The sequence below is a fragment of the Pleurodeles waltl genome, chromosome 12 (assembly GCF_031143425.1).
Source record: "Pleurodeles waltl isolate 20211129_DDA chromosome 12, aPleWal1.hap1.20221129, whole genome shotgun sequence".
In the NCBI taxonomy this organism is placed as follows: Eukaryota; Metazoa; Chordata; class Amphibia; order Caudata; family Salamandridae; genus Pleurodeles; species Pleurodeles waltl.
This window is the reverse complement of record NC_090451.1, coordinates 594899405-594913218: the sequence shown is the minus strand read 5'-3', so window position 1 is coordinate 594913218 and position 13814 is coordinate 594899405. Positions and strand designations below refer to the sequence as shown.

The following is a 13814-nucleotide window of genomic DNA, read 5'->3' as shown; positions in this document are numbered from 1 at the left end:
AGGTGGCCCTACGGTACAGGCTAGGCTTCCCTCCTGGTGTTCCCTCATGGAACCCTCTAGGACCTGGGACCTACCTGGGACACTACAATCCTCTCCCACCTCACTTGGTTGGGAACCACCTAGACCACTCCCTTCAGGAGCACCCCCAAATGCCTCTTCAGACTCTCTGGTACTCACCCAGAAGTCTGCCTCCATTGTAAGTTCCCTGGGGTCAGAGAACTCACACTCCACCTGGTGTTGGCGTAGCTCTGGAAAATAAGGACCAGACATATGCTCTCCAGCAATTACATCACTCTGCCCTTCACATGTATTAACCACAGTACCCTTCACCCAACCACCCAGTAACTCAGCCTTGGAAAAGCACTCTACATCACCCTCCTGAGACTGGTGAGACAGTATCTGCCTGTCCCTGACACTCAACCCATACTCTTCTGGGATGTCTCTACACTCTATATCCAGGACGTCCACCAGGGGGGAACCCTTTTCTCTGTCACTCTCTGCTAGAGTCAGTAAAGTGTCCCTGCCCCCAGTAGGAATATGACTCCCTGTGCCAGTTCCCCAATCCTTCTCAGGGACCCTGTGCATAACGGGAACTACCTCATACCCTTGAACCACCTGGGGTGTGTCAACTCCCTTCTTCAAGTTGGGCACCACATCTCTGGGCTTTTGCCCTTCTTCAGCAGTACTGGATGCAAGATTTTTGCTGCCACCATCTGAACGGGACTCAGTCCTTCCGGCCTCCAGTTTCAGCAATTCACAGCTCAGCTCTTGAGCTGCAGTCCTTTCTTCTTCTAGGGCTAAGAGTCTTTCTGCCTCAACCCTTGCAAGATACTCCTCTAATTGTTGCTCCTGCCGCCTTTGACCTCGGAGCCATTCATCTATCTCTGGGTCTCTTTCCTCATCTGAGTAGTCTTCCTCCTCATGTGAGCAGTCCTCCTCCTCATCTGAGGGGTACTTAGTCATTTGGTTTCTTGCTGCCTCTCTCTCTGCCCATCTTTCTTCCCCCCAGACTATGTAGTTATGTAGCATTTCCTCCTTAGTAGATCTCCTTGCTACAGGAAGGCCCCATTTTCTGCAAAGCTTCCTTAGGTCAGCCTTAGTGAGGTGGCCAGTACGTACAAAGAATGAGTAGGTACACAATCCCATTCTGATAAGGTCTTGCCAGCAAAAACCAAAACCCAAAGTCCAAAATATCAATAGTATATCCAGGAGGACATCAGAGAACCAAAAGCAAAAAAAATGAAAAATCAAGTTGACCTTCAACTGCGGGTAGGTAGTGAAATACTTAGCTACTGTATGTCACTGCACAAACACAAGTCCTATCCTCACCGCTGATCACCAATGTTAGAAATGGGGTTTTTGGTTGGCAGTCAGGTTACCCCCTGTCCAAGCAAAAGCCCTCACTCTAGTCAGGGTAAGTCACACACAATCCAAGATTATCCTGTCCCCACCCTCTGGTAGCTTGGCACGAGCAGTCAGGCTTAATTTAGAAGGCAATGTGTAAAGTATTTGTGCAATAAATCATATAATACCACCATATAACACCACAAAAATACACCACACAGTGTTTAGAAAAATATATAATATTTATCAGGATAATTGTAGGTCAAAAAGAAAAAAGTTGCAATGTGAAATTGTAGAGCTATCACTGAAAAGTGATATAAAGTGTCTTAAGTCTTTAAAATGTAAACAAAGTCTCTTTCAAGCACAAGTACCTGGTTTGGAGTGGAAAATCTCTTCAGAGGGCCACAAAAGAAGAGATGCCTGGAAAAAGGGTGTGCGCGTCGATTTCTCCCCAGCACACACGGACTTGCGTCGTTATTTTTCACACGGGGAAGTCGTGCGTTGTTTTCCGGCGCACGGACAGTCTCTTTCTGTGGATCGCGGGGATTACTAGATGTCCCGGGTCTGTGCGTGGATTTTTCTGCTTGTTTTCCGGCTGCGCGTCGTTCTGCGGGGCTGCGCGTTGAAGTTTCTATCTCACGGCAGGCGTCGCGTCGATTTCTCCTTGGAAGTCGGGCGGCGTTGTCCTTGCGTGGTCGTGCGTCAAAGTTTCGATCTCACGGCAGGCGTCGCGTCGATTTCTCTTTGGAAGTCAGGCAGCGTTGTCCTTGCGAGGCCGTGCGTCAAAGTTTCGGTCGTCCCGAAGGCGTTGCGTCGATCAGCGTCGGTGTGCAGCGTTTTTCTTGCCGCGGAACAAGCTGTGCGTCGAAAATTTCGGCTCACGGAGCTTCCAAGTGAAAAAGAGAAGTCTTTTTGGTCCTGAGACTTCAGGGAACAGGAGGCAAGCTCTATCCAAGCCCTTGGAGAGCACTTTCACAGCCAGACAAGAGTTCAGCAAGGCAGCAGGCCAACAGCAAGGCAGCAGTCCTTTGTAGAAAGCAGACAGGTGAGTCCTTTGAGCAGCCAGGCAGTTCTTCTTGGCAGGATGTAGTTTCTGGTTCAGGTTTCTTCTCCAGCAAGTGTCTGATGAGGTAGGGCAGAGGCCCTGTTTTATACTAAGTTGTGCCTTTGAAGTGGGGATGACTTCAAAGAGTGTCTAAGAAATGCACCAAGCCCCCTTTCAGTTCAATCCTGTCTGCCAGAGTCCCAGTAGGGGGTGTGGCAGTCCTTTGTGTGAGGGCAGGCCCTCCACCCTCCCAGCCCAGGAAGACCCATTCAAAATGCAGATGTATGCAAGTGAGGCTGAGTACCCTGTGTTTGGGGTGTGTCTGAGTGAATGCACAAGGAGCTGTCAACTAAACCTAGCCAGACGTGGATTGAAGGGCACAACAAGATGTTAGTGCAAAGAAATGCTCACTTTCTAAAAGTGGCATTTCTAGAATAGTAATATTAAATCCGACTTCATCAGTCAGCAGGATTTTATATTACCATTCTGGCCATACTAAATATGACCTTCCTGCTCCTTTCAGATCAGCAGCGGCCACGTCAACAGTGTATGAGGGCAGCCCCAATGTTAGCCTATGAAGGGAGCAGGCCTCACAGTAGTGTAAAAACGAATTTAGGAGTTTTACACTACCAGAACATATAACTACACAGGTACATGTCCTGCCTTTTACCCACAAAGCACCCTGCTCTAGGGGTTACCTAGGGCGCACATTAGGGGTGACTTATATGTAGAAAAAGGGGGGTTCTAAGCTTGGCAAGCACTTTTAAATGCCAAGTCGAAGTGGCAATGGCAGGCCTGAGACAAGGTTAAGGGGCTACTGAAGTGGGTGGCACAACCAGTGCTGCAGGCCCACTAGTAGCATTTAATCTACAGGCCGTAGGCACATATAGTGCACTCTACTAGGGACTTATAAGTAAATTAAATAGCCAATCATGGATAAACCAATCAATAGTACAATTTACACAGAGAGCATATGCACTTTAGCACTGGTTAGCAGTGGTAAAGTGCCCAGAGGTCAAAAGCCAACAACAACAGGTCAGAAAAATTAGGAGGAAGGAGGCAAAAAGTTTGGGGATGACCCTGTCAAAAAGCCAGGTACAACAGTATAGATATATAATGCCCTTGCCACCCTAAAACTTAATAACACCTTTGCCACTCAATAACATATACCAGTCGTAAATCCTAAAAAAGCTCTGGCCAGTCAAAAACATATACCCACCCTAAACACTAAAAATGCCCTTACCACCCATAACCCATACCTATCAAAAAAACCTAAAAACATCCTTGCCACCTAAAAACACATACCCACCCTAAAACCTAAAAACACTCTTGCCACCAAAAAATCCATCCCCACCGTAAACTCTAAAAACACCCTTCCACTCAAAACCCCATATCCACCCTAAACTCTAAAAACACCCTTGTCACCCAAAAACCTATATCCACCCTAAACCCTAAAAACACCCTTGCCACTCAAAAACCCAAACCCTAAAATGTGCTTGCCACCCAAAAACCCATAACCAACCTAAAACCTAAAGGTGGACCTTGCCACCCAAAAACCCATACCCACCTTAGGCCCTTAAAATGCCCTTGCCATCCAAAAACTCATACCCACTATAAAACGCTGTTTCCCTAACCCCATAGCGCATGCCTTGGCAGGGTTGCTATCCCCCATAAATCTTGTGGATAGTTTAACTTCCAGTGACTCCTCCTGCCTTAAGTTCCAAATGAAAGAACTGCCAAAGCCACATACATATTGTAAAGCAAAACATTAATTTCAAAGGCAGAAAAACACTCAACGCATTTAGTAAATCTCAGTTTCCTTGATCACGGGCAAACCAATTTTATGTCAAGACAGGAGGCTCGTATTATGCTTCTTTATCTTGGTTTATTTTAACAGCAGCAGTCAAGAAACTACAACTCCCATGAGGCTTGAAAAAACAGGAAAGCTAATGGGAGGTCAAAAACGCTTGAATGCGACCAGCCCTCTTTCTTGCTGCTCGCAGTCAAGATAAGTGACGTTTTCTTTTTCTCTCTTGTTTTCCTCAATTCATGTGATGTTTTAGGGCCAGATGTAGGTACGTTGCAAATTGCGACTTGCAATTTGCTATGCAGAAAGGTGTCTCAGACACCTTCTGCGACTCGCAGTGGGGTCGCAAAGACCCACCTCATTAATATTAATGAGGTGGGTTGCAGTTTGCGACCCCATTGCGAGTCTGGGCACTCACGGGGATGGTGGCCTGCTGGAGACAGCAGACCACCATGTCCGTGACTGCTTTTCAATAAAGCAGTCTTTTTTTTTTCTATCTGCAGCCCGTTTTCCTTAAAGGAAAACGAGCTGCACTTAGAAAAAAATACCGAAACCTTTTGTTTCGGTTTTTTTCAGAGCAGGCAGTGGTCCATTGGACCACTGCCTGCTCTGAAAAAATATTTTTGTGATCATTCACAAAGGGGAAGGGGTCCCATGGGGACCCCTTCCCGTTTGCGAATGAGTTACCATCCACTTCAAGTGGATGGTAACTGCGAGTTGATTTGCGACCGCTTTCGCGGTCGCAAATCAACTTACATCGCGTTGCGAGTCGCAAATAGGAAGGGAACACCCCTTCCTATTTGCGAGTCAGAAACGCATTTTGCGAGTTGGTTCCGACTCGCAAAAGGCGTTTCTGCATAGCGTGAGGGCTTTTGAGCCTCGCAAACAGCGTTTTTCGCCGTTTGCGAGGCGCAAAAGCCTTGCTGCATCTGGCCCTTAATTACTGTGGTTTTGCTTTTGCTACCGCTAGACTGTTTCTCTTTATACCTGTGAGTTTATCTCTCTATTTCAGGCTACAACGCTCGCGCGCGTTTACTCATTTCCCCAGGGGTTCGCAAACCCCATTTACTTTCATGTATTCATGCGGCACCTGAGGCAGTTTAACTTCCTTTCTCTAACGTTCGAACGGCAGCACTGCCTACCGTTGGTTAGCCCTTATCTCGGCGCTCGTGTTTTTCTCCGCTCCGACTGCCTCGGCTTTCTTTTGTCAGCCGCACCGCTCCCCTGGTTGGGTTCTCTGCCCCGAAACACTTCCTCATCAGGCAGACACGCCTGGGTGCATGTACTTCAATTTTAGCCGGCACTTCCTGGTATATTTAACCCCTTCAGTACGGGGAATTTTTTTCATGGATTCTGCTTTGTTTTTTCTTGTTTCCTTTGTTAAAATGGAACGTCAAGACTCCTCTACCTTACCTGATTCCAATGAGATTGGAGCCTTTATTAATGAGGCTGTGGCCAAGGCTGTTTCAACCACTATGACCAAAATGTCAAAAAATATTGAGACCACTGTCCATACCATGGTCTACAAATCCTTTCTGGCCCATTCTGCGGGGGAAAGCAGAAAAAGAAAATTAAAGGATTTGTCTGCACAAAAACCATCCGATGGCGCTTTTCTGACTGGTGAAGTTTCTTCACCCATGACTGAGGACGAGTTTCCTCCCAGGCCTCCTTCCCAGGAGGGGAATTCAAAAGTTATTTATGGGCAATGTAAATCCAAGACAAAGCATACTGTCTCTGCGCCAAAACAGATTGTGATTTCTCACTTCTCGGATACTGATGATGATATTGGTGATGCGGATATGGCGGATGACGTCTCGGATATGTGGGGTTCGCAATCTCAGGCTTCCCCTTCAAAAAAGCCTAAATTGGAGGTTTCTGACCCTTTTTTGGCCAAAACTGTTCTTGATTCGGATGGTAACCCCATGTTTGATCCCTCACTCCTTCATCACCCCAATTCCACAGAATGGACCCCTTCATCCCACGTGGGCAAATACATTGCTTCCAGATTAAGGCTTCCCCTGGATAAGTAGACAAGAGCCAAATTAAGATCGGAGTGTCCCAGACCGTCCCTTTTTTCCAGTATCACTTCAACTCCAACCATTGATCAACCCCTCCTTACTTTTTTCTCCAAATTTGGGAAAGACCCTTGTAAAGAGGTAGACAAGGCCTGGTCAAACTCTCAGGATAAACTCCTGGATTTAGTTGGGCCCTTGGCCCGTATTTTCTACCTGGCAGAATCTGCAAAAATGGACGATGCAGAAATTGATCCTGCGGAACTTTCCTTATGGACTCAAAGAGCCTTTTGTCTCCTAGGCAATGCAAATGCCTCCATTATTCATGAAAGGAGAAAAGGATTACTCCTTAAGTTAGATCCCAAATGGTCTAATCTGGCTACCATGGATCCCGGAATTAAGGCCGAAGGACGCCTGTTCGGTGATTCTTTCATTAAGGATCTAGGAAAATTTGTTTCCAAGTTTGCCTCCATTGACAAGGCGCAACAAAACATCAAAAAGGTCTTCAACCAATGTGTTTTTGCCAGGGCCGGTACAGGCAGTAGCCGCTCTACCGGCCGATCGCTCCAAGGAAACAGAGGCTCCTCATACTCCTCCTATGGGACTCAATCCTACAAACCCCAGTTTTACCCCCAAAGAGGCAGAGGTTACAGGGGTCGTGGTCAACGTGGCTTCCGGTCCAACAACAATCAAGGTAAGCCCTGTTTCTGGCCTTCCTCCAATTGGGGGTCAGCTTCGTTAATTTATTCAGAAGTGGCGCATTCTAACTTCAGATCCATGGGATCTCAACACAATTATAGGTTACCAAATAGAATTCTATTCAAATCCGTACCAGGTTTACCTTCCCCCTCCTCTACGTTTTTCCACAGAGATGTCTGGTCTGATCTCAGAGGAAGTCGGCTCCCTTCTTACAAAACAAGCCATTCAAATCTCTCCCCTACATCCCTCCGTTTTTTTCAGTTCTCTCTTCTTGGTTCAGAAGAAAAAAAGAAATTCAGACCTGTAATAAATCTCAGAAATTTCAACCAGTTTGTCGTATATCGACATTTCAAAATGGAGACCATTCTACATCTAAGGGACATTCTTCTTCCCTTCGATTTCATGGTTCATCTGGACCTTCAGGATGCGTACCTTTCAGTCCCCATTCATACAAATCACAGAAAGTATCTTCAATTCCAATGGCTAGGTCAGACGTACCAGTTTTCTTCCCTTTCGTTCGGCCTGTCTTCAGCACCTTGGTGTTTCACCAAGTTAATGTAACCGGTCACAGCTCATCTCACATCTTTCGGCATCAGACTGTTGATTTATCTGGACGACATTCTCATATTACATCAGGATCGTTCCACTCTTCTATCTCATTTACAAATAACTTGCTCCCTTCTTTCCCAACTAAGTTGTCTTCTCAACAAAGAAAAGTCAAACACTCTACCATCTCAAAGGATAGACTTCTTACGATTCGAGATAGCTTTCTCTTCCTCCACTCTCCATCTCCCTCATTAAAAAGTACATGCCATCAAGGCAGAGATTCTAAAAACACTCCACAGATCTCAGATTTCTCTCAGAGCTCTGGCCAGGATAGGGGGCCTTCTGTCTGCTTCGATTCAGGCCATTTTTCCTGGTCCGCTGCATTACCGGGCTCTTCAAAGGCTCAGAATCTGTCATCTCAGAAGACTACTTTCCTATTCAGAGATGATTGTTCTCGATCAGGAATCTCGTCTAGAACTCCAATGGTGGATAGACCATTTAGATGCCTGGAACGTCAGGGCTATTTTTCTATCACCCCCGACCTTGTGTTAGAGTCCGATGCAAGCCTGACGGGTTGGGGCGCCCGCTGTGTTCCAATCTCGACTGGAAGTACATGGTCCAAATTGCACATCAATTATTTAGAGATGCTTGCGGGGTCCTTTGCAATCAAAAGCCTGGCAAAAGTCAGAGTGCAGTGTACCATCCTCCTCCACAAGGACAATGTTTCGGCTGTCTTTTACATAAACCATCTAGGAGGAACCAGATCGAAACCGTTAGCAGACCTGGCAAAAAGCCTATGGGAGTTTTGCCTTCTCAACGAAATATCTCTTTCAGCAGAATATCTTCCAGGGTCTATCAACCAAACGGCGGATTGGCACTCACGTTTCCTCAGAGATTACAGTGATTGGAAGCTTCATCCCCTGTTTTCCATTCTATTCTTCACAAATGGGGTCCCTTTGGCATAGACCTATTTGCTTCCCGCCTCAATTCTCAGCTACCTCTCTTGTTCAGTTGGCGTCCGGACCCTTCAGCATTAGCCTCGAACGCTTTTCTTCAGGACTGGTCCAAAGCGATCAACTATGCCTTTCCTCCATTCATAATGATCACCAGAGTCTTGGCCCAGGTCAGACGCCAGAGGGCAACTGTAGTGCTGGTGGTGCCCTTTTGGCAATCACAGATTTGGTTTCCCCCTCTCTTGGAATTGACAATTGACTTCCCCATTCTTCTCCCCCTTTTCCCTTCCCTTCTTCGGGACCCTCTAGGGAACCCTCATCCCCTTGTCATCAACAAATCACTCCATCTTTCTGCTTGGTAAGTGTCAGAACTTCCCGACCTGCCATCCCAATTTCGGAAGAAGCTGCAGATCTCATCAGCAAGGCCTGGACTCCAGGTACCAGGAAGGCATATAATCCCGCCTGGTCTCTTTGGTCAAGCTGGTGTGTGGGAAGGGACCTCAATCCAGTTTCAACAGATATAAACTATGTAATGAATATCTTGGCCGTGCAGGCTAGTGTAGGTAAGTCATACAGGACGATCAATCTGTATAGATCGGCTATTTCCATGCATCATGCTTACGTCAATGGGAAACCCGTGGGAGAACACCCTCTACTTTGCCGCCTGTTAAAGGGAGTAAAATTTTCTATTCCTCCGTTGCCTAAATACCAAAAGCTATTGGACGTCAATGTGGTATTGAATTTGTTCTTATCTTGGCAAGATAATTCTGAGATTTCTTTGAAAATGCTTTCTGCCAAGCTTACTATGTTGCTTTGTCTAGTTTCCATTAAACGGTTATCTGACGTTAAAGCTTTAGATGTTACCTCTCGACAGTTCGCCCCTACGGGGGTTTTATTTTCCATTAACAAATGTACCAAATCTAATTTGCATACAGTTTCTTATCCATATTTCCCCAACCAACCTAAATTATGCGTAGGACAATGTCTTAAATGTTATGAGGAACGCACGGCCGATCTCAGAACGTCTTCTCTTTCCCAGTTACTTATTTATTTTTGCAAACCCCATAAGCCTGTGTCTTTGGCAACTCTTGCCAGATGGATTAGCTAGGTAATGTCTTTGGTGGGTATAGATACCTCTGTTTTTGGGGCTCATTCCACTAGAGGGGCTATGGCTTCCAAAGCTTTCTGGGTTGGTTCCAGTTTGGAAGACATTCTGAGATCGGCCGATTGGTCTAATGATAATGTTTTCAGAACATTCTATTGTAAGCCTATACATACTGCAACTTCTGTGGTGATTAACATGCTTTAAAAAAGCATAATACGAGCCTCCTGTCTTGACATAAAATGTAGATTTTCCTAGTAAGTTATGACGGAAAGTCTTAATTTTATTAAAGACACAGAGGCGAGTATTATCCCGCCTCAGTAAGGACAATCTCCTGATTTTGTCTTCTTTTCCCTCCCTCACAGCAACCTCCACGACATCTCAACCTTCTACCTGATCGGACCATGGTTCTATCGGTTCCAGACATTTCTTCTGGATATCCAGCTTTGTTCCAGCGGAGTCTTCCAACCGCTCTCCGGATTTCTACTCCTTTCCACATTTACCTGAACTTTATCCAAGAACTCTGTTCACTCATTTTAGCAGTTGCAATTGTTCTGGCTATTTTTCCATTGTTTTCTCACACTGAATAACCTTCTCGCATCAAGCAAGATGGCTGGTCGCAGTCAAGACTAGTGATTACGTATTTGTCCTGACATCGTGATTGGTGCGTTAGTTATTGCGTTTTTGACCTCCCATTGGCTTTCCTGTTTTTTCAAGCCTCATGGGAGTTGTAGTTTCTTGACTACTGCTGTTAAAATAAAGCAAGATAGAGAAGCATAATACTCGCCTCCGTGTCTTTAATACAATTAAGACTTTCCGTCATAACTTACTAGGAAAATCTACATTACAATGTATCTGCCATTTTTAAATTACCAGTGCTCTCGTGGCTATACAAACACAAACAACGGACTACCCTGGCAATCCACAGTGTTTTCAATAACAACAAATTGGTGCTCTTGAAAGATATTTCCATGTACACTGTTAGCAATACCTATTACAGTTACACTGGGTATTCAAACCTACAAATCAACAGTTTAATACACATTCTAATGTTATCAAAATTCATTGTCGTATTTATGATTTTCTTGTTATTATGCTATTATTCTATTCTATTATTTTATTTTAATATAATTGTTTTATTGTTATTTTATTTTTATTTTATTTTATTGACATCAAGCTACCTACAAACCCTAATTCCATAATCTTTAAGTGACCTAACATCCCCATGATACTACAATGCAGACATCAACCCAAAATAAGCATAAAGACTTCAATTTATAGCATTAACCTGTTATTCTCATATCGTTGTCATAACCTACCAGCCCAAGTGGGCTAAAAGATTACCTCATTTTTCTCCTGTCTCCTAATTTTAACACTCATTCCTGAAAACAGACTCGGTTATAAAAACAACTACCTATTTCATACTTTCTACTTCTTACATGAGAAATTTCTTGTTAAAGCATAGTGGGCACATAATGAAGGATATATTAGCTCTTTTGCGCTTCAAATCCATCATCAGAAAATGTTTATCCAATATCAAGAAGTGCAACCGTGTACCAAACTCGTAATATTGTGCACCCCACCTACAATTTTTTGTTTGTATAGATTTGTTCAAGGAAACTGAGATTTCCGAAAGTGGGTCTGTGAGTGGATGCATGACTCTATGAGTGGGTCTGGGAGCGGGTGCATGAGTCTCTGAGTTGGTCTGTGAATGGGTGTGTGAGGGTCTAAGTTGGTCTATGAGTGGATGTGTCAGTGTCGGAGTAGGTCTGTGAGTGGGTACACGAGTCTCTGAGTGGGTTTGTGAGTGAGTGCATGAGTCTCTGAGTGGGCCTGTGAGTGGGTGCATAAATGTCTGACAGGATCTGTGAGTGGGTACACAAGTCTCTGAGTGGGTTTGTGAGTGAGTGCATGAGTCTCTGAGTAGGCCTGTGAGTGGGTGCATAAATGTCTGACAGGGTCTGTGAGTGGGTGCATGAATGTCTGATTCTGTGAGTGGGGACATGAGTGTCTAAGTAAGTCTGTAAGTGAATGCATGAATGTCTGAGTGGGTCTGTGAGTGGGTGTGTGAGAGTCTGAGTGGGTCTGTGAGTGCGTGCGTGAATGTCTGAGTGGATCTGTGAGTGGGTGCATTAGTGTCTGAGTGCATCTGTGAGTGGGTGTGTGAGTGTCTGTATGGGTGTGAGAGTGGGAGTGTCTGTCTGGGTGTGAGTGTCTGTGCGAGTGTTTGCCTTACTGTTTTAGTGGGTGTGTGACTATATATATATATATATATATATATATATATATATATCATATTTTTACTTTTTAAAAAAAAAATTATTTTACAGTTGCCGAAATCTGCAGACCCACCTGCGCCTGTGCACATGGGGCCGCGCTGAGCCCGCGGATGGGATCAGCAGATCATGAAAACAGTCACAAAAAATAGTGTCTATGTATTTCAAGCCCATTATCTACTTCTTTTACCTCTTTTATAATCTCAGGCAGATCCCATACAAAATATTGAAATCTACTCCTACCAGTGAGAATTCATAACTAGCTTTTGAAGAGTAATGCACTATGGAAAATGATGAATATATTGCTAGCTTAATAGTGAGTCACAAGCCACTGATCTCTACTTTCCTTGAAATCCACTTACCATACACAGTAAGGACAACTATGTTAGTCTCAATCTGTCCGCTGGAGTCCATTAGCAATGCCTTGAAGGTTCCACTGTCTCCCAACTCCAAGTTATCAATTTCCAAGGTAAAGTTAGGAAGGAGTCGAGCCCTTCCAAAGAAGCGGGATTGGTATGTTGTTTCAGCGGATCCTTTGAAGGCCATGGCAACCAATTTCTCTGTTGATGACAAATGTCTCCAGATGACTCCTGTGATGTTGAAATCCAAGGGTACCTTTGCTGAGACGGACACATTCTCCCCAACAAAACCTTCCAGCTGTACATGGCCACTGACGCTTGTCAGCCACGCTAAAAGAAAGGAATATTTTTGTTAAATTACGGATTTGAGGAGAAACAATGATCCTTACCATATCCCCTACAGTTGTTAATATATAAACATGACTTTGAACTAACATCACAGTGATTCAAGAAATGTAACAGCTCTAAAAGTAAAGCCATGAAGCCATGTGGTCCAAGAGAAGAATTTAAACTCCAGTACTATGGTGGTCATTCTGACCCTGGCGGTCTTTGACCGCCAGGGCGGAGGACCGCGGGAGCACCGCCGACAGGCCGGCGGTGCTCCAATGGGGATTCCGACCGCGGCGGTAAAGCCGCGGTCGGACCGGCACCACTGGCGGGGTCCCGCCAGTGTACCGCGGCCCCATTGAATCCTCCGCGGCGGCGCAGCTTGCTGCACCGCCGCGGGGATTCCGACCCCCCCTACCGCCATCCAGATCCCGGCGGTCGGACCGCCGAGATCCGGATGGCGGTAGGGGGGGGTCGCGGGGCCCCTGGGGGCCCCTGCAGTGCCCATGCCACTGGCATGGGCATTGCAGGGGCCCCCGTAAGAGGGCCCCTACATGTATTTCACTGTCTGCTGCGCAGACAGTGAAATACGCGACGGGTGCAACTGCACCCGTCGCACAGCTTCCACTCCGCCGGCTCGATTCCGAGCCGGCTTCATCGTGGAAGCCTCTTTCCCGCTGGGCTGGCTGGCGGTCTGAAGGCGACCGCCCGCCAGCCCAGCGGGAAAGTCAGAATTACCGCCGCGGTCTTTCGACCGCGGAACGGTAACCTGACGGCGGGACTTTGGCGGGCGGCCTCCGCCGCCCGCCAAGGTCAGAATGAGGGCCTATGTCTTTGTTTAAAAATTCTAAAAAAGAACTTTCGAGTAAAATATGAATTTGAACTAAACCTTTACTCATTCTAAAATTGAAATATCTGCAGTAAAGCGTGCGTAGACATTAAAAGATCATTCGGCTTATGCATTGGTTACCATTTTCTTCTGATTTAATTCTGAACATCTTTTACTTCACTTTTCTAAAGATTGATCGATCAAGTTGCATAGATATCATAGTTTCAAGCAGTAGACAGTTAACCTTCCATAAGGTTGCACAAGTCACACAGAGTCACACCTGTAACACAAATCTATACTGAGGTCACAAAGAACTAACCAGCTCAATGAACGCACAAAAAGATTACTCCCAGGTTGCACAGGTATCATTGGGCTAGAACTATGAAAACAGAATTGTAGTCAGGTTACATAGACAATAAAAGTGCAGGCATTTAGAAAAAAACTATCTTGCAGGTTAACCATATTGAAATAGATTTTGCCTCTGACTGCAAAGCTGTCCCTCTACAAGGCTCTTA

General features: G+C 45.5%; 1 protein-coding gene across 1 annotated transcript in view; it reads right to left on the bottom strand.

Annotated features, from left to right (window-relative positions):
• SLAMF8 (SLAM family member 8) overlaps positions 1-13814 on the bottom strand; it is a 240184-nt gene that overhangs the window by 70419 nt on the left and 155951 nt on the right. Inside the window, exon 2 of the mRNA XM_069217782.1 lies at positions 12147-12473. Coding sequence (XP_069073883.1) covers positions 12147-12473 — 327 coding nt within the window. The remainder of the gene's footprint in view (positions 1-12146; positions 12474-13814) is intronic.